Below are 25893 nucleotides of genomic sequence, written 5' to 3'. Positions count from 1 at the left end.
TCCACAGTTTTTAGACAATCTGATCCTGTTGAGCCGGGGTACTTGAGGGTCCCTGATTCGGTGGCTTCACTCTCTGGTGCTTTGACAGAGTAAATCTTCCTTCCCCCTGTACTGGACTGTGGTCCCCACGGATGCAAGCCTGTCCGAGTGGGGTGGTGTTTTTTTGGCACGGATTGTGCGCAGGGGGTCTGGACTCTGGAAGAATCAAAACTACCAAACGATATACTGGACATTTCCTCTGGAGGTGTTTTCATCAGTTGTGTCTCCGGTGGGGAACTCTCGTCTCAACAGGATGGTGCCTGAGTTTGTGGCACGGTCCCGGGATCCTCTGGTCAACACCACAGACGCACTGGTGGCTTTTTTGGGGCTGGTATAGTCTAATACATCTTTCCTCTTCTAGAACTTCTGACAAGACTCCTGCGTAGGCTCAAGGCAGAAGGAATTCTGGCCATAATTGTAGCTCCAGGCTCACCTCGCTGGTCATGGTACACAGATCTGATACGGTTGGTCATCGATGCGCCTTGGAGACTCCTCTTAGAGGAGATCTGTTGGCTCAAGGGCCAATCTTCCATCTTTCTTTACAGTCGCTGGCTTTAGCATCTTGGCTGTCTGAAGCCAGGTGCTGAAGGCTAGAAGGTTGTCTGAATCGGTGATTCCCATGCTTCTGCAAGCTAGTAAATCTACTTCTCGCTTTTGAAGAGCGTAGTTTGGGGATGTGAATCTCTTGGTGTTCACCCCCGCTCCTTTTCGGTTACTCTTGAGTTTGGCGTCCTCCAATGAGGGGTTGAGCAGCGTTTGGCCTCCGGTACCATCAAGGGCCAGGTTCGGCCTTGGCGATTTTGCTTTCATCATCCTTTGATTATGCTTCTGTGGTTCGCATCTTTGTTCAGGGGGTTCGCCACTTGGCTCCCCCAGTGCGGTCTCCATTGTCCTTGTGGGATCTCAACTTGGTGCTGTTGGTTCTCAGTAACCACCGTTGGAACATATTAGTGAGATTCCTCTGCTTACATTGTCCCAGAAGGTAGCCTTCTTGGTGGCTTTTCTTCTGCACGGAGTGTGTCTGAGCTGGCAGCTTGTCTTGTCGTTCACCTACTGGATGGTTCACGGAGATAAAGTGGTGTTTCGTCCCTGCCAGTCTTTCCTTCCTAAGGTCGTCTCTGGTTTTCATTTAAATAAAGACATTGTGTTTCATTCCTTGTGTCCTTGGCCTAAGCACCCTAAAGAGATTGCCTGAACCACATCCATGGAATGTAAAGCAATCAGGGTGTACCTGGCGGCGACTGAGTTGTTCTGTAAATCAGATTCCCTGTTTGTCCTTACGGATGGACCCTGTAAGGGGCTGGCCACATCTGCTGCGACCATTTCCAGATGGATCAGGCAGACGGTGGTGCAGGCCTATTCCATTAGGATCAGGATCATCCTTTCCCTGGTAAGGCACATTCTGCATGGGCGCTTAGTGCCTCTTGGGCCTTCCGTCATTGGGTGTCAGTGGTGCAGGTTTGCAAGATGGCCACCTGGTCGTCTGTGCACACTTTATCAAATATTATAAGGTGGATGAGTTGGGGATCTGCGAATGCTTCCTTTGACCGCAAGGTTCTGCAGGCCACTGTTGGAGAGGGTTACAGGCGGTTCCCAGGTTACAAACAAGGTTTGTGCTTAAGTCAAATTTGTAAGTCGGAACAGGTATATTTTTTTAAGTTTAGCTCCAGCCAAAATTTTTTACATTTTTTGAATAGCCTAGGGAAGGGTTAACACCCCTTTACCATTTGTTTTGCTATCTGTACCCTTGTTCAGAAGATTTCACCTTGCTTTCTGTCCCTATGACAACTATATTTTGAAAATTTTGGGTTGTTTTGGAAACAAGGATTAGTGATAAAGCTTCAGTGGAGACACCTTTTTCCCATAAAAACTTTTACAGGAGTAATTTTCCCTTCCTAAGGCTAGATTTCTCCTCACTTCCTGTTGTCTCTGTAAGTAGGAGTCGTTTGTAAGTCGTATGTTTGTAACCCGGGGACCTCTTATAGTCCTCTCTTGAGGGTGTACTTTTTTGTCAGCTCCAATTGTTCCTGGTTGAGCTCCTGTTTTACCTGGTTGGCTACGTTTAGCAATTGGGAAGTATGTTTGTTTATTGCTGTGTTCTTCCCACCCCTCATGATGACATTGCTTTGGGACGTCCCAAGGGTCAAGAAGATATGGAGCTGTGTCCGTCAATGAATGAAAGAGAACTGGATTTTTGTCTTACCGTAAAATCCTATTCTCTGAAGTTTATTGACGGCCACAGCACCCCCCCCCCCTATTGAGTTGGAATATATGTTCTTCTATGACCTATAGCAGGAAGTGGGAGTATACCCTCTGGGACTGCCCTATAGGCGTAGTCAAACCTCTTTCCACCTAATGTCCTACTCCTGTAGGGGGCAGCGTAAACCCAAGGGTCAAGAAGATATGGAGCTGTGTTCGTCAATGAACATCAGAGAAAATAATTTTACGGTAAGACAAAAATCCATTTTATTTACCTGAAAATTTGCATTTGGTTAACAGCTCCGCAAATATTGTGTCATAAATTTTATCAGCCAACATTTTATCCCAGGTCCTCTGCTTTCATAAAATGCACTATATTACCAAAAGTATTGGGACACCTGCCTTTACACGCACTAGAATTTTATTGGCATCCCAGTCTTAGTCCCTAGGGTTCAATACTAAGTTGGCCCATCCTCTGCAGCTGTACCAGCTTAAACTGTTCTGAGAAGGCTGTCCACAAGGTTTAGGGTTTATGGGAATGTTTGACCATTTTTCCAGGAGCGCATTTGTGAGGTTCCTCTACCACAAGCCTTCTTGGTCTCTTGTACCGTTAGGAAGCCCTGTTGCGAAACACGTCGGCTTACCGGGGATCGTTAGACTGCATTTCTTTATGCCCAATATCACCAATGTGGTATTCTAATGTGGTAGGTCTACGTCGCTCGCTCTCTCTCAGGGCGCTAGGGGGCGAGCGCAGGCCCCGGCTCATCAGCGGGGAAGCCGATGCGTGTGTCAGGCGGCTCCCACCTGACTGCCGCGATCATTCCTCACTGAGAGAGGACAGTCTGCTTTTGTAAACGCAGCCGACCGTCCTTCTCCCTGAAATGATCATGTGATCCTTCTATATAGGATCACATGTCTCTTTGGTCATTTCAGAAGCCATGCCCTCCAGAGTTAGAATCCCTTCCCTATGTTCACATTTAACCCTTTGATCACCCATAGTGTTAACCCCTTCCCTGCCGGTGTCATTATTACAGTAACAGTGCATATTTTTAGTACTGATTACTGTGGTAATGTCACTGGTCCCCCCCCCCCCCAAAAGTGTCAAAATGCCAGTCAGGGGGTCCGATCCGTCCGCCGCAATGTCGCAGTCCGGCAAAAAATCACAGATTGCCACCATTACTAGTTAAAAAAAAAAAAAAAAAAATTAAAATGAATCTTTCCCGTAGTTAGTAGACGCGATAACTTTTGCGCAAGCGAATTAAAATATGTTTATTGCGATTTTTCTTTTTTGTAAAAAAAAAAAAAAAAATATGTAGCAGAAAACAAATTGGCCTAAAATGTTAGATTCATTTTTTTTTTTTTTTTTTTGAGAATGTTATATAGCAGAATGTGGAAAATATTATTTATTTTATTTTTTTTTTCAAAATTGTCGCTCTTTTTGTGTTTATAGTGCAAAAAATAAAAATCGCATAGGTGATCAAATACCACCAAAAGAAAGCTCTATTTGTGGAAAAAATGTTGTAAATATTGTTTGGGTACAACGTCGCACGACTACGCAATTGTCCGTTAAAGTAACGCAGTGCCAAATCGCAAAATAGGGCGTGGTCATTAAGGGGGCAAATCCTTCCAGCTCTCCTAGTGTAACTGTGTGCCTATAGTGCCTGTCTCCTGGAATCTGCTCCATGCCCCTGAGACTGTGCTGGGAGACAGCAAACCTTCTGGCAATGGCACGTATTGATGTGCCATCCTGGAGGAGTTGGACTGCCTGTGCAACCTCTATAGGGTCCACATATCGCCTCCTCATGCTACCAATAGTGACCCTGACCCTAGCTAAATGCAGAGCCAGTAAAAAACATGAAAAGAGGAATAGGGAAATATAATGTCTGTTGTCTCCACCTGTAAAAGCCATTCCTGTTTTGGAGGTGGTCTCATTGTTGCCCATCTAGTGCACCTGTTGTTAATTTAATTACCACCAAAGCAGCTGAAACTGATTAAAACCCCCCTCTGCTACTTAACTGACCAGATCAATATTCCAGGAATTTAATTGACTTGATGCTATATGGTGATTAAAAAGTTTTGCTTTATTTTTTTAGCAGTGTATATAAAATCATAAAGACATGCCTACTTTACCATACAGTATACATATTGTGGTAGTCAGTCTGTCACTATGTAAAGGTGAGGTTGGTGCTTGTTTCAGCATTAATCCAAGTGGCTTCCTCTGTTCTTCCATCTTGAATGTATGGTAAAAGGTCTTCAGCTTTACGGGACTAGTGGAATGTGACCAACCGTTGTTGGCTTTACCATTACCTGGATAAATGAAAACCTTAATGGGCTTAATATAGGGTGCTTCTATAACATCTGATTTGTAGGTCATGCTGTGCTTTCTAATGGCAATAAAACAGCACTAACCTTCTTTTTTTTTTTTTTTTTTTTTTTTGTTAAATGACTTGGCCCAGCTGAAAAATCCATATGGCTCCATATGAGCAAAGAGAAGGAGGGGTTGTGCATCTTCTGGTTTTATTTAGCTACTTGGGTTGTAAATGGATTGTAAAGCATGCAAGTGAACATCCTTTAATGTCAAACAAAAGTAGCAGTTTATATGATTTATGCATTATATTACTTTTTTATTATTTTTTTTTATTTAAAACAGTATCTTCCATATTTATTGGGCCCAAATGGAATACTTGTACAATTTAGTGATACCAGCAAAATGGACCCAGAGTTACTGAGGGCTGCAGTTCACTGCATGGCTAATCTATGCCTCTGGTAAGTACGGTGTTTTGAAGAGGAGATTTAGTCTGTAAGAAAAAAAAAATTAAGTCTGCAGCTACAAATCCTATAGCTGCTGACTTTTCCCAGCACTGGCATGCTAACTGTGGGCAGCTGGCTATGCAGCATTCGGCTTCACAGCTGGCTGAATACTGCGCATGCTTGACCCAAGCTGTGCTTTTTGAATGGCCCGCAGTCTTCTGGGACCTGTGACGAGTCCAAGAGGACTGCGGGGAGGGAGGGGGAAAGAACTTCAGCTTGGATCACCTAGGCGTGGGGTCTCCAGACTTTCTAAACAAAGGGCCAGTTTACTGTCCTTCATACTTTGATGGCCGGACTGTGGCCAGTGGAAATAGAAAAGGTCCCAGCGTCAGTGGGGGAAAAAAATAATGCCCCATTGTTTAAGTGACTCTAATTGTGCCCCGTTATTGGTTTAAGTGTACGGAATTGTGCCCCATCATTGATGTCATTGGAAGTAATTGTCCCCTCTTCCTTGGTGGGAGTGGGGGATTTATTCCCCATTGTTTGTATCAGTGGATGAAATACTGCCCCAGGAGCCGGATAAAAGCAAGCAAAGGGCTGCATCTGGCCCCTGTGTCGCAGTTTGGAGACCACTGGCCTAGGCGATCCGAGCAGAAGTGGGAGCGGGTACTTGTCAAAACTAGGTTACCCGCTTCCCAAACCCCCCCCCCCCCAAATTGCATGTCAAGTTAGGTGGGGGGGTGGAAGGGAGGTTGTCTTAAATAGAAACTTCCACTTTTGGGTGGAGCTTTGCTTTAACTTCATGTGCTTTGTATCCTATTATAGTTGTATGTTTAGGTTGGACATATTTATTATATTGTTGGTATGTTGACTTTGCATTTTGTTTGTTTTTTTTATTTTTTCATTGGTTTATATAATAATTGCTATAATCGTTAATGCATTCCATATGCAGAACCTGTAGGACACACTAGATCTCCTAAATTAGTACTCTGTGCTTTAATGTATGAAGTTAAGGTCATGAATTTGTGCTCTGAAACCAAGCTATAAAATAAAATATTTTTACAACTTCAACAGTTTAAGCAGTTTTATATTAAAATGGAAGTAAACCCTCTTATCGGTTTCAGCCATGGAAGCTGCCATCTTGGCCTCTGTTTAACCACTTGGCACTTAAACCCCTTTACTGGCCAATTTTCAGCTTTCAGCGCTGTCAACACTTTGAATGACGATTGTGCTCTCATGCAACACTGACTGTACCCAAGTACCCAAATTACATTTTTATAATTTTTCTTTCACACAAATAGAGCTTTCTGTTGGTGGTATTAATCACTACTGGGGTTTTTTTTTCTAAACAAACACAAAAAAAACAAATTTTGAAAAAAATGGTAATTTTTCTTCTTTATTGATGTGCGCTGATGAGGCAGCACTGATGGGTGGCACTGGTAGGTGACACTGATAGGCAGCACTGATTGACAGCACCAATCGGCATTGATAGGTGGCAATGATGGGCATTGATAGGTGGCACTGGTAGGAGGCATTGTTGGGCACTGATAGGCGGCACAGATGAGGCAGTAGTAGCTCTCTCTTTTTGGGACCGATGTCTGTTAACGTTAGGGGAAAAAAACGTTAGGGGAAAAAAAGCAGATTACTGGCTCTGTTTGAATTATGTGATCAGCTGTCATTGGCTGACAGCTGATCACGTGGTAAGGGACCAGGATGAGCCCCATATGCCGATCTATGATTAGCCGAGTCTCGGGGACTCGCTGATCACAGGGCGAGCCGCATGCGCCCCGCAGGGGGCGTGCAGGCAGCTCATGCACAGGACGACGTACATGGACGCACTCCTGGCAATTTAGGGCTGCGCTGTAGCCGTCTTTCGGTTATAGCGCGGGTACAAAGAGGTTAGACTGCCAAGATGCTGCACATGTGATCAGTTATGACACCAGTCATTGGATGGTCAACCATTGTAACTGTTTTTGGAACGGTTAAATCGATGGGTTTACTTTCACTTTAAGAACAGTGTTCTACTACTTTTAATTTGGATAATACACTTTAAAACTGAACTAAACCCCTTAGGTTTAGCAGTGTAAAAAAGTTTTATATTCCCGGCATGTGCCAGGAATGTAACTGTCATATTGGTTGTGCTCTCAACCAAACTGTCAAACCATCCAATGGCTGATGTCCTAACTAATCACATGTGCAGCATCATGGCAGTTGAAGATTAAACAGAGGCCAAGTTGGCAGCTTCCTTGGCTGAAAACAATAGGAGGGTTTACTTCCACTTTAAACTTAAAGCGGAGTTCCAGCCATTTACTCACCTGTCCAACGGTCCAGCGATGCGGCCGCCGGAAGCCTCGATCCTCTCCCTCGGCGCCGGCATCACTGCTGTGGGCACCCGGCTGTTAGTTTGCGGCTTCACAGCCGGGTACCCACTGCGCGAGTCGCGCTGCGCGCCGTGATTGGCCGGCAATCTTCTGGGACCTCTGACGTGTCCCAGAAGATTGCAGGGAGGGAGGGGGAGAGGAGAACTTCCGCTCAGGGCGCCGCGGCGCTCCGAGCGGAAGTGGGAGCGGGTACCTGTCAAAACTAGGTACCCGCTCCCCCCCCCCCCCCCAAAAAATGACATGCCAAATGTGGCATGTCGGGGGTCAGGACTCCCTAAAGCGGAAGTTCCACTTTTGGGTGGAACTCCGCTTTAAAATGTACACATCCCTTACACCAATCTTGAAATACAAAGTACTTAGGAATGTCATTGATATAAACTTTTCTACTTTTAAATGGCTGCATAACGCTTTATGAAAAGGACCTCACAGTGCTGTGAAACAAGTATGGTGGTGCAGGATTTTAATTGAGTTCTGCATCCAGTGGGTGGAAGAAGACCGAGGATGAAGATGATTTTAGGCAAATAAGTTACACTGGCCTTACTTCCCATCCAAAGTTAAAGTTAACTCCACTTTCATAGGGAAAAAAAATGACAAAAAAAAATATCACATATACAATTGCGACACAAGTCCTATTGTGATTGAATTTAATTAAAATTACTTTTCCTTTTCAATCTGCAGCTTTGTAATTTTCTGTAAAATGCAATACAATATGGCTACCTGGAGGTGTTCTGTACACAGAATGTGTACACAACACCCCCAAGAAACTTCCTGCTTGTGTGATTGGCTCACCAATTTTCCCAGAGGTCTGCACTCGGTTACAAGTTACGTTTTAGGCATTGCCTGGAACAAAAATATCATTTTTGGTGAGATACTCCCAATAGGAAAACCCGTCTAAACGGATGCAGACCCTGCAATTTTCCTTATTGGAGCTTTGCAGGTGCAGCAGCTAACTTGATAATTATGAAACCACTCTCATTAGATTCACTTACCACATGGACACAGACAAACACACAGGAATTTCATCAGAATAACAAATGGTAGGAATCTGCAACAAAGTTTGTTAAAATCCTTTAAATGTACATGTATCACTCAGAGGGGTATGTTTTTTTTTTTTTTTTTTCTCTCAACAAAAGTAGAGTTACCCTTTAAGTTATCTAATGCAGACTTTCACCGTCCTCCATGAGTAAAGGTTGTGTTTTGATTGGCTGTTGGCCACTGAACCCCATGCAGACAAATGGTTAGTACACAGGAAAACTTGCTGCTCTAAATTAGTGTTTCTGTAAAACTGTACAATGCTATGGATAAACAAGTACCTCGAAAATGGTTGGGTGAAATACATTTTTCATTAATTGATAATGGGAAATATTCCCAGACAAAATATATATTTTTTAATTGTTAAGATGCACTGCTGTTTGCATAATATTAGAAAACAATATTTTTGTAGGAATTGTAAGCTCAGAATTTTAGACCTCTATATCCATACTCAAAATTGACTGACCTTTTTTTGTTTTTCAGTGTTCCTGGACAGGCTTACTTGGAAGAACCATACAGAATGACGTGTTTTAAAATATTTCTTGCAGTCCTACAAAGTCCAAAAATTAACATAGTCGATGAGATAACAAATTGCACTGTAAGTAACTGCACTATCTTGAATAAAGTAAACCTGTATTTTGTCCATACTAAAAAAATTACAGGTTCACTTAACTGGATGGAGCATCTTTTAGAATGCAGTAGTCCAGCACCAACCCATAAATAACACAGAACGTCGGACAATGGAGGCGAATGCTGGATGCCGGGGGAGTGTGAAATAAGGTAAGTATATCCTCCTCTCCCTAGGCAAAAAGATCAGTTATACCTTGCAGTTGGAATGGGACTCATTGCAAGGGATAAATGTTACTCTTCCCTGGAGTTCAGGTTTAAGAATTAAAAAGACACTGCTTGGATTATGTAGGGCTCTAAATATTGAGTATTGAGATGAGTATGAACGTGCAGGCTTACTTTTTATGAAAGACTTCCATTTGTCTTTTTTTTATTTTATTTTTTTTTATTATTTTTTTAAGAAACCTTGTCACTAACTCAAACATTACAATTTTTAAAGCACAGAAAATTCAATTATTTTCAATTTTTATCTGTAATGTTTTTCCTTCTCAAAAATATTTTTTATTCACTTGCAATGTTCCCTTTGAACTTACTATAAATTTGGCCATTACAGAAAGAGGTTATTCTTTAGCACAGATACAGTTCTCCCTCCTTGTTCACTGCAAGTGCAGAGACGTGAGTTTTTCTGCACGTGTTCTGCAATGGCACAAGGAAAACTATTGTTCTCTATGTGCCCTGTTCACACCACAACATTAGTATCATGTGCAGACTTTTTCTACAAGAATCTGCAACGTGTTGGCATTGTTATATCTGCCAGTCTTGTGATATGTTTCTAATATTGCAATAGTTTGTATGTACAGCATGCTTTTGTTTTAGTAAAAGTACATTTATACCCTGCAGAGGCCTGAGCTTCCTTGGTTGTACCACAAAGTAACCCTTGCTAGAAACGCAAGCAAAACACGTGTATACAGTTTTCTGCACAGAAAAACAATTGACATGACATAAACATTGTGGTGTAAACAGGGCACATAGAGAACAATTGTTTTTTTTTTTGTTTTTTTTTTTGTTTTTTTTTGTACCCTTGCAGAGAATTAGTTCTGTAGCTCTCTGCTCAAAAATATATCTGCATTTGATACCAGTGTTATGGTGTGAACCGGACACATAGAAAACAGTTATGTTCTTGCAGAGACTTGCATATTATGCACAATTTGCATATGACGTGAAAAAGCCCATGCAAATCAAATCTGCCTGTTTTTTTTTTTTTTTTTTCCCATTGCTTGTTATGCTCGTATGGGGTGAAAAAGAACCATTTCGCTGCCAGGTCCGTGCGGCATATGGACCTACAAGCACTGCTTCCAGCCAGCCAGGTCAATACCCTGTACATTCCTTCTCTGCTATAAGCGCATGGTCACTAGAATGACCATAAACTTATAGCAGAAATGTTCAGCAGACTCTGTGCCCCCACTCAGCAATCCACGGCGGCCCCTCTTTGCAGCTCTGCAAGCCGGCTTTACTTCTGCTTCCTGCCGCCTGCAGCTCTGTGTCTGAATGGTTACACAGAGCTGCAGCTTGGCTCATGTGCCCCCATAGCAAGCTGCTTGCTGTGGGGACACTTAACAGGAGGGAAGGGCCAGGAGAGCCAAAGAGGGACCAGAGAAGAGGAGGATCTGGGCTGCTCTTTGCAAGACCACTGCACAGAGGAGGTAAGTAGAATATGTTAATTTAATTAAGAAAAAAAAGACTTTACAATGACTAAGCAATATTATTTTTATTTTTTATTTTATGGACAAACTATGACTAAATGTTCTTTTTTCAGTTATTGCAGAATGCTTTGAAAGGCATACAGTCTATACTAAATGGTAGCAAAATGTCACTAAAGGAAACTGATCAACTTGGATCACTGCTTGCTGTGCTTAAGGTAATATAGTTTTTCTATTGTACCTTTTGAACCATTTTTACTATTTTGAGGCAGATTATTTTGACAGTTTCAGTTATTTTTTTATAAATAGATTTTGATACTGCTGCTTGTTTACACCATGATAGAAGTCTGTTTATGTAGCCCCATTGCGTAGTACCTGTGTAATGGTACAAGTATAATACAGCTAACTAGGAATTCACTTTTATTATTTAACGTACTCTTGTAATAAAGCTGAACTCAAGGCCTCACAGCCAAATACTGTTACCAGTTCCCAGTCTAATACTGTTACCCCAGTCTACCATCTTTACTGCAGAGGAGGGAGGTAATCCTTCAGGTGTCGACATTACTCCGAGTGACAGGGTAATTTCCTATTGGCTGTCCAGTTGTGAGAAACTTTCAAGCCTCATACACACCACTTTTTTTTTTTTCGTTAAGCCCAGCGGGTCTGAGCTGCTGTGCTAACAATGCGATGGTAGTACAACAATCTCCCCTCCTGTTCTATTGTATTCTGACAGGGGATGCCCCCCCCCACCAGAACACTCCGGTCAGTACTCTCAGCCATTGGCTGAGAGCTCTGATAGGGAGCCAGTTGGCAGACCTTTATCGATCATGAGCCTTCAACAGAAGCTGGCTGGATGGCCGGCTTCTGTCAGACCGGCTGCCAAACATACGGGCCGAATGTAGCTGGTTTCTTTTAAACAGGCCGACATTTGACCCATGTGTACTAGGCCAACATTTGACCCTTGTGTACTAGGCTTAAGGCTCCAGAAAATTGAACGAGATGATGTCACAAAGAGGCAACCAATCAGTATAGACTGCAGTGCTAGATCACTCGCAGAAGCTGTGGCAGCAAGGGACATGTGCAACAAACTTATGCAAGTAAAAGTTTCAGAAGGGTGGAAAGGGGGTTCAGCTTTTTCTTGCCATGGGTTTTGATGCTCACATTATTAAAATAAGGCAATACCATTATTATTATGTATTTTTTTTTTTTTTTTATAATTGCTTTATAAATCTTATTTTAGAAATATATGCTGCATGGACTTCCTGGATTCAATATAGAAATGCCTTCAATTCTTTATCCCACTCCCTTGCCTCAGTATGATGGAATTTCACCTACCAAACCTGAGCAAACTGAGGCAGCGCCATCTCGACCATCTTGGGTAAGTAACTACAGAATCCTACTCTTGGCATATAGAGTGTATTGTTCCTACTGGTATAGAAACCATTTAAATAAGTTATGAGCCACATAGGGAGTGCATTGTTTAAAAAGAGTTGACCATCACATTGGGGTCCATATAAAAATACAGAAGGATGTTTTTTTTTTTTTTTTCAATGAATAAAGGGGTGAAAGAAAAGGCCAGGGGGGCGGCCTGCATATGTGACATGTGACTGTCCTCCAATCATGAAGTTTTCTCTGCTGCGTTAAACAAAAAATAACTCTGTGGGACACTGCAGGCTTCACACCAGAGCGTATAATGAAGTGGGCAAAATAATATATGCTCCCTGTTTATAAATGGGTCTTGTAGACTTGCCTTGTGAAAACAAAGCTTCACCATTGTGTTCTGTTTTAAAGAGACTTTTTTTAGGACAGAAATCTAGAATCTGCCACTGGGGTTGATTTACTAAAACTATACAGTGCAAAACCTGGTGCAGCTGTGCATAGAAACCCATCTGCTTCCTGGTTGTTTTGTCAAAGCCTAATTGAACAAGCTGTAGTTAGAATCTGATTGGCTACCATGCAGAGCTGCACCAGATTTTGCACTCCTCCAGTTTTACTAAATCAACCCCACTATTAATTTTAGACGATGCATGATTTAGATTTTTTTTTCATACTCCTCTTTTTAACAGTACTTGGTAAACTAAAGTACTAACCCCAAAACAAACTTGCAGTTACAACTTAGAGCACTACGTTTATAAAAAGGGCTGAAAAGTAGTGGATTATAATAAGGGCCCAACTGTCTGGGGATCCAGAATCCTGAAAGTTTCATGGTGATGGTAATAAAAAAATAAAAGCATGTTAGTTCTTTTTCATTTTAAATCAATTTCTGCTTTACATGTCTGCCGCAACCTTTGTGTTGCCCTCAATTAAACTTGTCTGTTTGGGTCTGCAACAGCCTGCTGTCAAAATGTAGACAAAAGCGTATATCATCCTATTCAGCACAGATACAGCAAGGTTTTTGTTCAATGATTGAATGATGCTAAATGAAATATAGCACCCTGTGTGAAAAAAACCTTAAATGTTTCTGTAAGATAATTTTACACAATGAACATGTACCTGGGAGCACTGTTTCATTATTATCGGCCACCATCATATTGCAGTGATTTGCAAAGCGTATACCATTGCATAAGAACCAATTTAAAATTCAAACACTGCTTCCAAGGTTGCAGAAATGTGTCAAAAGCTAGTTACACATACCTTCGTAGGTTTTGATCTGCATGTTTGTTCCAGGTCAATGACCCAAGTATTGAAGGAGGTAAAGGAACAACCGACTCAAGACAGGCACCTTAATAACAGTCACATTGTCCATATTTCTACCCTAACCACTTATTTTTAAAATGGTACTGTGATAACATTCACCACCGGGTGGTTTTCCTGGTGAAGATTCTAATATTCAATTTCTGTCCTGAGAAAATCCTGGACCTGCAACAAGGAGTCTGCATATGTTAACTTGACACAGCAATCTCTATTGTAATAGAAACTGGGCGTTTCCATTTTATATGTGGGCAGCACAATTGCTAAGTGGGTAGCACTTCCGCCCGGCAGCACTAGGGTCATCAGTTTGAATTCCAATCACGACACTACCTGCTTGGAATATGCATGTCATGCCTGTACTTGCCCAGTGTACAATTTATACAGTATCTCACAAAAGTGAGTACACCCCTACACATTTTTGGAAATATTTTATTATATCTTTTCATCTAACAACACTGAATATATATGTATATGTGTGTATATATATATATGTGTGTGTGTATATACACATACATACATACATACATACAGTATCTCACAAAAGTGAGTACACCCTTCACATTTTTGTAAACATTTTATTATATCTTTTCATGTGACAACACTGAAGAAATGGCACTTTGCTATAATGTAAAGTAGTGAGTGTACAGCTTGTATAACAGTGTAAATTTGCTGTCCCCTCAAATAACTCAACATATAGCTAGTGATGTCTAAACCGCTGGCAACAAAAGTGAGTATACCCCTCAGTGAAAATGTTCAGATTGGGCCCAAAGTGTCAATATTGTGTGGCCACCATTATTTTCCAGCACTGTCTTAACCCTCTTGGGCATGGAGTTCACCAGAACTTCACAGGTTGTCACTGAAATCCTCTCCCACTCCTCCATGACAACATCATGAAGCTGGTGGATGTTAGAGACCCTGCGCTCCTCCACCTTCCATTTGAGGATGCCCCACAGATGCTCCATAGGGTTTAGGTCTGGAGACATGCTTGGCCCGTCCATCACCTTTACCCTCAGCTTCTTTAGCAAGGCAATGTTGGAATACTGCCCTGCGGCCCAGTCTCCGAAGGGAGCGGATCATGCTCTGCTTTAGTATGTCACAGTACATGTTGGCATTCATGGTTCCCTCAATTAACTGTAGCTCCCCAGTGTCGGCAGCACTCATGCAGCCCCAGACCATGACACTCTCACCACCATGCTTGACTGTAGGCAAGACACACTTGTCTTTGTACTTGCACTTGATTAATTTTATTGACGTCTTAGTCCCTAGGGTTCAAAATTGAGTTGGCTCACCCTTTGCAGCTATAACAGCTTCAACTCTTTTGGGAAGGCTGTCGACAAGGTTTTTCTATGGTAATGCTTGACCATTCTTCCAGAAGCGCGTTTGTGAGGTCAGGCACTGCTGTTGGACCAGAAAGCCTGTCTCGCAGTCTCGGCTCTAATTCGCACTTGCTCATCCATGTCTTTATGGACCTTGCTTTGTGCACTGGTCCAAATCATTTGGTGGGGGGGGGGGGATTATAGTGTGGGGTTGTTTTTCAGGGTTTGGGCTTGGCCCCTTAGTTCCAGTGAAGAGAACTCTTAAGGCGTCAGCATAACCAGACATTTTGCACAATTTCATGCTCCCAACTTTGTGGGAAGAGTTTGGGGTTGGCCCTTCCTCTTCCAGCATGACTGCGCACCAGTGCACAAAGCAAGGTCCATAAAGACATGGATGAGTGAGTTTGGGGTGGAGGAACCGGACTGGTCTGCCAGTCTTGACCTCAAACTGTTAGAACACCTTTGGGATGAATTAGAGTGCAGACTGCGAGCTAAGCCTTCTCTCCAACATCAGTGCCTGACCTCACAAATGTTCTTCTGGAAGAATGGTCAAACATTCCCATAGACACAAACCTGAACCTTGTGGACAGCCTTCCCAGAAGAGTTAAAGCTGTTATAGCTGCAAAGGATGGGCCAACTCAATATGGGCCAACTCAATATGGGCCAACTCAATATGGGCCAACTCAATATGGGCCAACTCAATATGGGCCAACTCAATATGGGCCAACTCAATATGGGCCAACTCAATATGGGCCAACTCAATATGGGCCAACTCAATATGGGCCAACTCAATATGGGCCAACTCAATATGGGCCAACTCAATATGGGCCAACTCAATATGGGCCAACTAAATATTGGACCCTACGAACGAAGACTGGGATACCATTAAAGTTTGTGGGTATAAAGGCATGTGTCCCAATACTTTTGGTAATCTAGTGTATATATCACTGCACAAACAGAGAGCAGGCCCACCTAGAAGGAGCTTCATCCTCCTTAAAGGTACAGAAACACACCAGTAGACCAAACATTGCCTTATCAATTCAGATGAAAACTTCCAGTGTGTGTTTGATTTTGTTTTGCATTTATTTATTGGACTTTTTATAGTGGTATTTTCTGTTATGTTTTGGGTATATTTTTATTGTGAGATTTCTCAGAAGCACTGCTAGTTTCTGTGTCTTTATTATATAAAATCTGTTGGTTGTTGTACCCAATAATTGATACATGTGGCAGCGTCTAGGGCATGATAGCAGACAGTCTAAATGATGGTTGTGAATGATCCAATGGTTACCCTGAGGCTTGTTTTTTCAGCAGTCAAACATCATTCTGTTGATTTACAGCAGAATCCTATCCTGCAGCCTGTGGCTTTTAGGGCTTTCAGTTGTAATTTGATGTTGCTCTATGTAATAAATGATAAAAGCACATGGCCAGTGTGCCATGTTTATTTTCAATTTACATCTGTTTAGGTGGCCCATGTTGCCTTTTTCATCTTCTGACTGTCTGGCACCACAGACCACTGAGATGACTTGTGGCATGTCCAGTGGAACTGTTTGATATTAATGGTTGTTAATCATAAAGTGAGTTGAAAGCCCAGCTTAATTTATTTAAAAGAGAATGACAGCCAAAGTTCGTTTGGCTGTACTCCTCCTATGGATCACATGAGTGCAGTTAGTTTTGCACTCCTGTGACCCGTTTTCAGCAGAGAGCGGGCTGAAGTCCACTCTCAGCTGACGTCAAAGATTCGGTCCAGGCCCTGCATCATCACGACCACGGAGTCTGGATCCACCTAGATCCCTGGACAAAAACCCGGCTCAGCCTCTCAGCGAGGAGGGAGCAGAGCAGAGGGCTGTGACTGACAGTCAGCAGCTCTCTGTTTGGGAGCTGTGAGAACCGAGTGATCAGCGGTGTTCTCAGTGTAGAGGCACCAGGGGACAAATGCAACATCGGACCGATGCTGCATTCACCCGGGTAAGTATAAATTAAAAAAAAAAAAAACGCCATACTTCTCTTTTGAATTCTTTGCCAGGCAGAACTTAAAAAGGCGTTAGTCGCCCTAATTCTGGCACCTGTACCCTGTAAACTCACCGCTTTGTGAATCAGCACCATTCCTTTTCTGGTTTAATTGAAGCCCAGCATCATTTATAAACTTAGGGTGCCACTTGGAGGTGCCTCATCAAACCACCCTGGGCTTACAGGAGAATGCAGCAGCGAATGGCACCACATTATCACAAAAACCTATTAACCTGGATTTGTTTTAATTCATTTAATTTATTTTTATTACATGCAGAACAAAAAGAAGAAATCCAGGGCTAAACAAAAAAAAGGCCAACAGGAGAATGAGAAGAAGGATGGAACAGAAAGTGATTCCGGGGATGGACTCGCTGCTTCTGTTGACAGACTGAAACTGTGTGCAGCAGATGCAACCTACAATCCCTACCTAACTCCTCAGAAATCGCCAATGAAAATTACTGGAAAGGATTCACCATACTCACCGTCTTTAAGATTTAAAAAACTGAATAGCAGTGATTCAGATTTTTCAGATGCCGAAGGTGGCTTACAAAGTAAAATAAGGTCAGATTTCCCATACTTTTTTTTTAATTTAAAATGTAAGTATTGTCTTGCTATTTGCACATTTACTACAAAAGTGCCCTCCTCCCCGCGCCGTTCAATCCAGGATTACTGTCCTTCAGGATTGCTCTATCAGCCATTTTCTTCACCAGCACCCGGCTTAATTCTTGGTCTCCTACAGATGGCCACCAATGAGCCAGGAGTGTATACGGTATCGTGCATATCTCTTATGCCAAAAAAACTCATACAGGTGTTCAATCTCTAGCTGCTTTTCCTTCTATCAAAGGCTTTGACTATTTCCTCATTTAGACTGTTTAGTTCAATCTCACACAGAGAGGTGACATATTTTTTTCTGGGGAAGCACCAGAAGCATTGTCCTAAAGTATACTCCACCATTCATGGCTTGCCATATACAATATATAATCCTGAGCAGGTTTCATTGTCTGCCGCTACAAATCTACTTGTCACTTTAAAGTGGAAATAAATCTTCCTATCCTTTTACAGTTAAGGAAGCTGCCATCTTAGCTTCTGTTTGAGCTGCAGTTGCCATGGTCTTGCACATGTGTTCAGCAATGACACCAGTGATTTGATGGCTTGACAGCTAAGTTGAGAGCTAACATAAGCACACTAGTAACTGTAATAGCATGCCATGAATGTAATTGTTTTGGGAAACCATTATCAGTGGGTTTAGTTCTGCTTTAACTGACTCAGCAGCCGCCACACCTTGCTTAAAGTGGAACTAAAGCGACAACCTAGCTTCCAGTTGTCCAAAGCCCACAAGGTCCCTTGCCAGGGCCAGCAGCTTCTTCCCAAATGTTTCCAGTGCCAGTTTTCCGCAGTTTGGTTTTGCTGTCGTGGGGATAGTGAACAGACCGGTAAGTGTATTTTATGGCTGAAGAGGCATTCCATGTCTCGTGCAATAAAGAGCCCTATTTGTTTGCAATTTTTCATTTTATGCCTTCAGTTCCACTTTACCATAGTCACTTATAAAAAAAAAAAAAAAGTAAACCGCAAGTAATCCTTTTGTGAAGATGCATTTATGCGTAGATAGTAGATCATCTTGAGATAACATCTTTCTTTATATAAGATAAGATAAGATCTTTCTTTATATCCACCAGATCTTTCTTAAATCCCCAATGTAGCCAAAACATTATTTAGCTTTGGATAGAGTGGGGATGGAAAGAGCCTCTGCCCTGTTTTTCTGCCTTCCCATAGGGAGGGCTTCCTACAAGCACAGGACATAATCGGAAGATTCTACAACCTGAATACAAACAGAAACATAGTCCGGTCCATAAATATTGGGACATTGACACAATTCTAATCTTTTTGGCTCTATACACCACCACAATTGATTTGAAATGAAACAAACAAGATGTGCTTTAACTGCAGACTTTCAGCTTTAATTTGAGGGTATTTACATCCAAATCAGGTGAACGGTGTAGGAATTACAACAGTTTGTATATGTGCCTCCCACTTTTTAAGGGACCAAAAGTAATGGGACAGATTAACAATCATAAATCAAACTTTCACTTTTTACTACTTGGTTGCAAATCCTTTGCAGTCAATTACAGCCTGAAGTCTGGTAGGCATAGACCTCACCAGACACTGGGTTTCATCCCTGGTGATGCTCTGCCAGGCCTCTACTGCAAACTGTCTTCAGTTCCTGCTTGTTTTTGGGGCATTTTCCCTTCAGTTTTGTCTTCAGCAAGTGAAATGCATGCTCAATCGGATTCAGGTCAGGTGATTGACTTGGCCATTGCATAACATTCCACTTCTTTCCCTTAAACTCTTTGGTTGCTTTCTCAGTATGCTTCGGGTCATTGTCCATCTGCACTGTGAAGTGCTGTCCAATGAGTTCTGAAGCATTTGGCTGAATATGAGCAGATAATATTGCCCGAAACACTTCAGAATTCATCCTGCTGCTTTTGTCAGCAGTCACATCATCAATAAATACAAGAGAACCAGTTCCATTGGCAGCCATACATGCCAACGCCATGACACTTCCACCACCATGCTTCACTGATGAGGTGGTATGCTTTGGATCATGAGCAGTTCCTTTCCTTCTCCATACTCTTCTCTTCCCATCACTCTGGTATACGTTGATATTGGTCTCATCTGTCCATAGGATGTTGTTCCAGAACTGTGAAGGCTTTTTTAGATGTGGCAAACTCAAATCTGGCCTGCCTGTTTTTGAAGCTCACCAATGGTTTACATCTTGTGGTGAACCCTCTGTATTCACTCTGGTGAAGTCTTCTCTTGATTGTTGACTTTGACACACATACACCTACCTCCTGGAGAGTGTTCTTGATCTGGCCAACTGTTGTGAAGGAGGTTTTCTTCACTTGGGAAAAAATTATTCGGTCATCCACCACAGTTGTTTTCCATGGTTCTTTTGGTGCTGCTGAGCTCACCGGTGTGTTCTTTCTTTTTAAGGATGTTCCAAACAGTTGATTTGGCCACACCTAATGTTTTTGCTATCTCTGATGGGTTTGTTTTGTTTTTTCAGCCTAATGATGGCTTGCTTCACTGATGGTGACAGCTCTTTGGATCTCATATTGAGAGTTGATAGCAACAGATTCCAAATGCAAATAGCGCACTTGAAATTAACTCTGGACCTTTTATCTACTCCTTGTAAATGGGATAATGAGGGAATAACACACACCTGGCCATGGAACAGCTGAGTAGCCAATTGTCCCATTACTTTTGGTCCCTTAACCACTTAAGCCCCGGAAGATTTTACCCCCTTCCTGACCAGGCCCTATTTTGCGATTCGGCACTATGTGACTTTAACGGACAATTGCGCGGTCCTGCGACGCTGTACCTAAACGAATTTGACGTCCCGTCGAGCTTTCTTTTGGTGGTATTTGATCACCTGTGCGATTATTTTTTTTTTTTTTTTTTGTTCATGCGCTATAAACAAAAAAAGAGCGACAATTTTGCAAAAATAACTATTTTTCACTTTTTTTTTTATATGAAATTCCCCCCCCCCCCCCCCCCCCCCAAAAAATGTAAAAATCAAAATTTTTTTAACATTTTTGGCCAATTTGTTTTTTGCTACATATATTTGTTAAAAAAAATCACAATACGCGTATTTTGATTGGTTTGTGAAAAAGTTATTGCGTTTACTAAGGGAAAGATTTTTGTCGTTTTTGGTTTTTTTTTTTAACGAGTAATGGCGGCGATCTGCTATTTTTTTTTTTTTTTTTTTGCGGGACTGCGACATTGCGCCGGACAGATCGGACCCTTGACTGACATTTTTGACACTTTTGGGGGTACCAGTGACATTACTGAAGTAATCAGTGCTATACATATGCACTGTTACTGTAAAAATGACACTGGCAGGGAAGGGGTTAACTTTATTGGAGAAGGAGGGGTTAAGTGTGTCCCTAGGGGCGTGTTTCTAACTGTGCAGGGATGTGGCTTTACATGTAACAGCAGAGATCTACAGTCCTACATAGCAGGACCGTTAGATCTCTGCTGTTACACAGGGAAGAATGACAGGCGGCTTTTTTTACATTAGCCGCCTGCCTTTCTCCATTCACTGCGGACGATCGCGAGCGACCGGCGGACATCGGGTCCGCCGGTCACTCGTGCGGAGGTGTCCGTGAACGAGCGGGGGCGCGCCTCCGGCGGCGCGCGCTCGCCCTCTATTGGCTCACAGGCTAGTGACATACCAGTATATGTACTTGCGGCGGTCGGCAAGCGGTTAAAAGGTGGGAGGCACATATACAAACTGTTGTAATTCCTACACCTTTCACCTGATTTGGATGTAAATACCCTCAAATTAAAACTGAAAGTCTGCAGTTAAAGCACATCTTTGTTTGTTTTATTTCAAATCAATTGTGGTGGTGTATAGAGCCAAAAAGATTAGAATTGTGTCGATGTGCCAATATTTATGGACCTGACTGTAGATTTGATAAAGTGAGTTAAGATTAGAATTTCTGACCATTTTTATATGGCTGTCCATTCCTTCCTGTACTAGAGACAGCCATTCCCCAAATTTCCTGTACAAGTGTCGCAGGGCCAGAAATTGGGGTAAAGGCTCCCACAATAAGGTCACAGAATCTGCCAGAAATGGTCATTCTTTCCCACTCTATAAAAAAACTAATTGAAAGTGCAGGCACCTCAATCTGTCTGTCTGAGTTTACATCCAGAGCAGCTTGGGAATTCCAAAACCTGGCAAACTAGCTAAGGCGTGTACCAGCATATGACCATGCCAAGCGTGGTTGCTATATGTATAAAAGTGTGCCTTGGTTTTGGTTTTTTGGTTTGGTTGGCTGGTTCTGACGGCTAAAGCTCCAAATGTTCTGGGTAATGTTTGCTCTAGGCCCAGCACCCCGTGCATGCCTACAGGCCCATCACTATGATGCACAGCATCATTGGCCAGTAGGAATGTGCAGGAGGCATGAAGGTATGAGCAATCTTCAGCACTGTGATGAAATGTTGGAATTTTGCCTTTTAAAAACAGCCCAGCATTTGGCAGTGATGCAATGGTTTGGGAGGCTATTGTGGGTATGTGTAGGTGCCTTCTAGTACTCACTGGGGTTAATTCACTAAAACTGGAGAGAGAGCAAAATCTGGTGCAGCTGTGCATGGTAGCCAATCAGCTTCTAACTTCATCTTTTTCAGTTTGTTCAGTTAAAGTGATACTAAACACACACTGTTAAATTTACATGACCCAGATTTTCCCTAGCCTGTCTGTAGGGAAACAGTGGCAGGAAGAGCTGTTAGTCCCCTGCTGCTAGTCACCTAAAAGAAAAAACAACCTATGGAATGCAGAGTAAAAATAAATAATATCAATAAACCGTTTTAAATTGTCAAATATGTATTTGAAATTAAATCTTAAAATTTTTTTGGCAATAGCATCGTGTGGGCAAATTTCTACCAGTCAGGCTGTGTCACGCCCCTCCAGCCTGTGTCTCTCTAGAATGCCAGGGAGTTGAAGCCTCCATCAATCAAAATGTAATATCCCACCCCATTGTGTTTAGCTGGTTAGTGGGCATGGAGGAGAGAGGGAGTGGGCTGTCATTTACCACTGTGTATACGCCCACATGTATGATTTTATTAGTCACATGGGCTGATCAGATGTGATGGGGAGCAAATTCTGAGGGTAGAAAATACACTGAAAACTGAGCATGTGCAGAGCTGCCAACACTGCTCTGCAAAATCCCTAGCTGAATTGGGGACATGGACAGAAGGTGGAGATAGAGAGCAGCAGTATCAACCAGTTTTTTTTTTTTTTTGCAGCATACACAAACCGAATCCCATAGAAACTGAGTTAGTATGAACAGCATGTAATACACCATTTATTGGTCGTTTTTAACCTCTTGCCTACAGTGCACTTTCACCCCCTTCCTGCCCAGACTGATTTTCAGCTTTCAGCGCTCTCACACTTTGAATGACAATTACTCAGTCATGCAACACTGTACCCATAAAAAATTTGTCCTTTTTTCAAACAAATAGAGCTCTCTTTTGATGGTATTTAATCACTACTGGGTTTTTTATTTTTTGTGCTATAAATAAAAAAAGACTGAAAATATTGTGAGTAGTGTCTCAAAATATATCGTACCTAAATCCAAAAACAGAAAATAATATATAAAGACACAAGTATAATGAAAATTATTAAAATGAACTCTAATGTTCATGGCACCTATTTTCATTATACTTAAGTGTCTTTTTATATTATTTTCTGTTTTTGGATTTAGGTACGATATATTTTGAGACCCTACTCAGGGTTATCGGTGCTTTCCATGTTTCAAAATGGCGTAGCCGGCTTCCGGGATAATCTTGGTCGCTGGTTACCCAAATGCGAAGTCAGTTCAAATAGCTACTCCGCCTGCCATTATACAATTCCTTTGATGCAGCATCATGGGTAGTTTGATATCTGTTTTACAATTGTGACTTGTTGAAAATTTTTTTTAGTATTTGAGTATGTAGCTTTGAGTGTCCGGCCTCTTTCGGTGACTCCCGTTCCGAGATTTGGCGGCTTTCAGTTTCTTCTGCCATGACCTACGGTGTTAAGTCCCCGGAGTATTGGCGGACCTTTAGTTAAGATGGCGGCGCTCGCTTCGGGTGACACTGGAAGAGGCGGCCTCTCTAATATTGATTGCTATTTAAGTGGTGCTTCAGCGCGCCGCCCGCATCCCCAGGAAGACGTGAGGTGTCACGAAACGCGTAGGGAAGGCGTGCTGACGTCGCCACGCCGCAACCCGGAAGTCGGGCGGTAGCGAGACTCTGTATACAAGCGCTTATTTATCTCCGTTCATGTAAGTGTTTTTAACCGCTGTACAATAAAACTGTCTATGCGTACTACGCCATTGTGCTCCCCTTTCCTTTACTGGGTACGTGGAACGCTGAGAGGCTATTACATCTGCTTGGGGCGGTCCGCCTAGCGATCCAGTGGCAGCAGTACGGCGAGGCTTTCCTGTTATCTCTGACACCAGTCACCCCATTAGTGGATGGAAGCTTTATTATGCTCATTATCTTTTGAGTTCTGGTAAGCCTGATGTGAGCTCTATGCATGTGGCACCGTGTGTGGATTTAGGCACGCAGAAGTGGTGTTTGATTTCCTTTTCCACACTGGACACCCCTTTACTTCTTTTCCATTTGGACTTCATGTTTGATGGAATATATGCTTATTTCATGCTTGCATGACATCCAGCTATATGATTATTGTTGGTTCTGTTGATGTCACAATACATGCTGGTTTATTTTGGCTTGGGTTTATACCTATGATTAATATTTGCTGGTTTACTCTAGCCTAAGTTTATCAAGTATATTAGTTTAACGCAGCTCTCTCTTTACAAAATTTATACTGCTACTTATCTTTGGTAAAAATAACCCAAATAGGTGTATATTATTTGGTCTTTGTGAAAGTTATAGAGTCCACAAGTTATGGTGCTAATCATTGAAAATTGATCGCACTTGACCACACCTGATGTACTGAAGGCCTATCTCATTTCTTGAGACACTAAAAAGTCAGGAAAGTACAAATACCACCCAAATGACCCCTTTTTGGAAAGTAGACATTCCAATGTATTTAATAAGGGGCATGGTGAGTTTTTTGAAGTTGTCATTTTTTCCCACAACTCTTTGCAAAATGAAGATTTTTTTTTTTTTTCCAAATTGACGTATTAACAGGTTATTTCTCTCACACAGCATATGTATACTTGCAACTACACCCCAAAACACATTCTACTACTCCTCCTGAGTATGGCGATACCACATGTGTGAGACTTTTTTACAGCCTGGCCACATACAGAGGCCTAACATCCAAGTAGTACCGTCCAGCATTCTAGGAGCACAAATTACACATATCATTTCCTGACAACCTATCGTACTTTTGAAGGCCCTGGAGCACCAGGACAATAGAAACCCCCATAAAATGACCCCATTTTGGAAAGCAAACAGCCCAACGTATAATTTTTGAGGCATAATGAGTCTTTTGAATATGTCATTTTTTTCCACAAGTTTTTGGAAAATGTGGAAAGAAAATGAAAACACATTTTTTTTTACACAAAGCTGTCCATTTATGCAATATTTCTAACACATAGCATGTACATAGCAAAAATTGCACCCCAAAATACATTCTGCTATTCCTCCTGAATATGGCGATACCACATACGTAACACTTTTTCACAGCCTGGCCACATACATATGCCCAACATTCAAGTAGCACTTTTCACAAAGTTGTCCATTTATCCACTTTAAGACTGGGCCTATTTTTGACACTTGGTGTTTACAAGCTAAAATCATTTTTTGCTAGAAAACTACTTAGAACCCCCAAACATTATATATTTTTTTTTAGCAGAGACCCTAGAGAATAAAATGGAGATCATTGCAATATTTTTTATCACACCATATTTGCGCAGCAGTCTTCCAAATGCGATTTTCCATAATGTGAAAGATAATGTTACGCCGAGTAATTAGATACCCAACATGTCATGCTTCAAAATTGTGCATGTTCACAGAATGGCGCCAAACATTGGTACTTAAAAATCCCCATAGGCAACAATTAAAAAATTTCTGCAGGTTACTAGCTTAGAGTTACAGAGGAGGTCTAGAGCTCAAATTATTGCTCTCGCTGTAACGATTGCGGCGATACCTCACATGTATGGTTTGAACACCGTTTACATATGTGGGCGGGACTTGCGTATGCGCTTGCTTCTGCGCGCGAGCTAACGGGGACAGGGCGATTTAATTTTTTTTTTTTTTTTTCCTATTTATTTTATTTATTATTTTTTTATTTTTACACAGTTTAAAAAAAAGAAAGTTTTTTGATCATTTTTATTCCTATTACAAGGAATGTAAACATCCCTTGTAATAGAAATAGGCATGACAGGTCCTCTTTATTGTGAGATCTGGGGTCAAAAAGACCTCACACCTCACAACTACACTAAAAAAGAAAAAAAAAAAAATTGTTGAAAGAGGGAAAAAAAAAAAAAAAGCGGCCCTTTAAACCGGTTGCTAGGCAACGTCTTTTGACGTAGCTCCGGTCCTCCAAGACCATAGAGTTGAGTGAGGGCCATCTTGCCCTCACTCGACTTCCTGTCTCTGAGGATCCGGGACCGGATAGTTTTCCCCGCTGCCGGCGGGTCCGGTAAGCTGGGAAAACGTCTGGGATGCGGCAGGAGGGGGGGGGGCACCTCTTCC

The 25893-nt window shown here is 42.1% G+C and overlaps 1 protein-coding gene across 1 annotated transcript in view; it reads left to right on the top strand.

Moving 5' to 3' along the window:
• The window catches only part of HEATR6 (HEAT repeat containing 6), a gene marked incomplete at its 3' end in the record, with an annotated part of 131737 nt that overhangs the window by 39505 nt on the left and 66339 nt on the right, over nt 1-25893 (top strand). Inside the window, exons 4-8 of the mRNA XM_082246145.1 lie at nt 4889-5004; nt 8886-9000; nt 10786-10887; nt 11910-12047; nt 16961-17244. Coding sequence (XP_082102271.1) covers nt 4889-5004; nt 8886-9000; nt 10786-10887; nt 11910-12047; nt 16961-17244 — 755 coding nt within the window. The remainder of the gene's footprint in view (nt 1-4888; nt 5005-8885; nt 9001-10785; nt 10888-11909; nt 12048-16960; nt 17245-25893) is intronic.

The sequence above is a fragment of the Pelophylax lessonae genome, assembly GCF_965119305.1.
Source record: "Pelophylax lessonae genome assembly, chromosome: 2".
Lineage (NCBI taxonomy): Eukaryota > Metazoa > Chordata > Amphibia > Anura > Ranidae > Pelophylax > Pelophylax lessonae.
The sequence above is the reverse complement of the archived record's forward strand: the minus strand, read 5'-3'. Positions and strand labels throughout refer to the sequence as shown.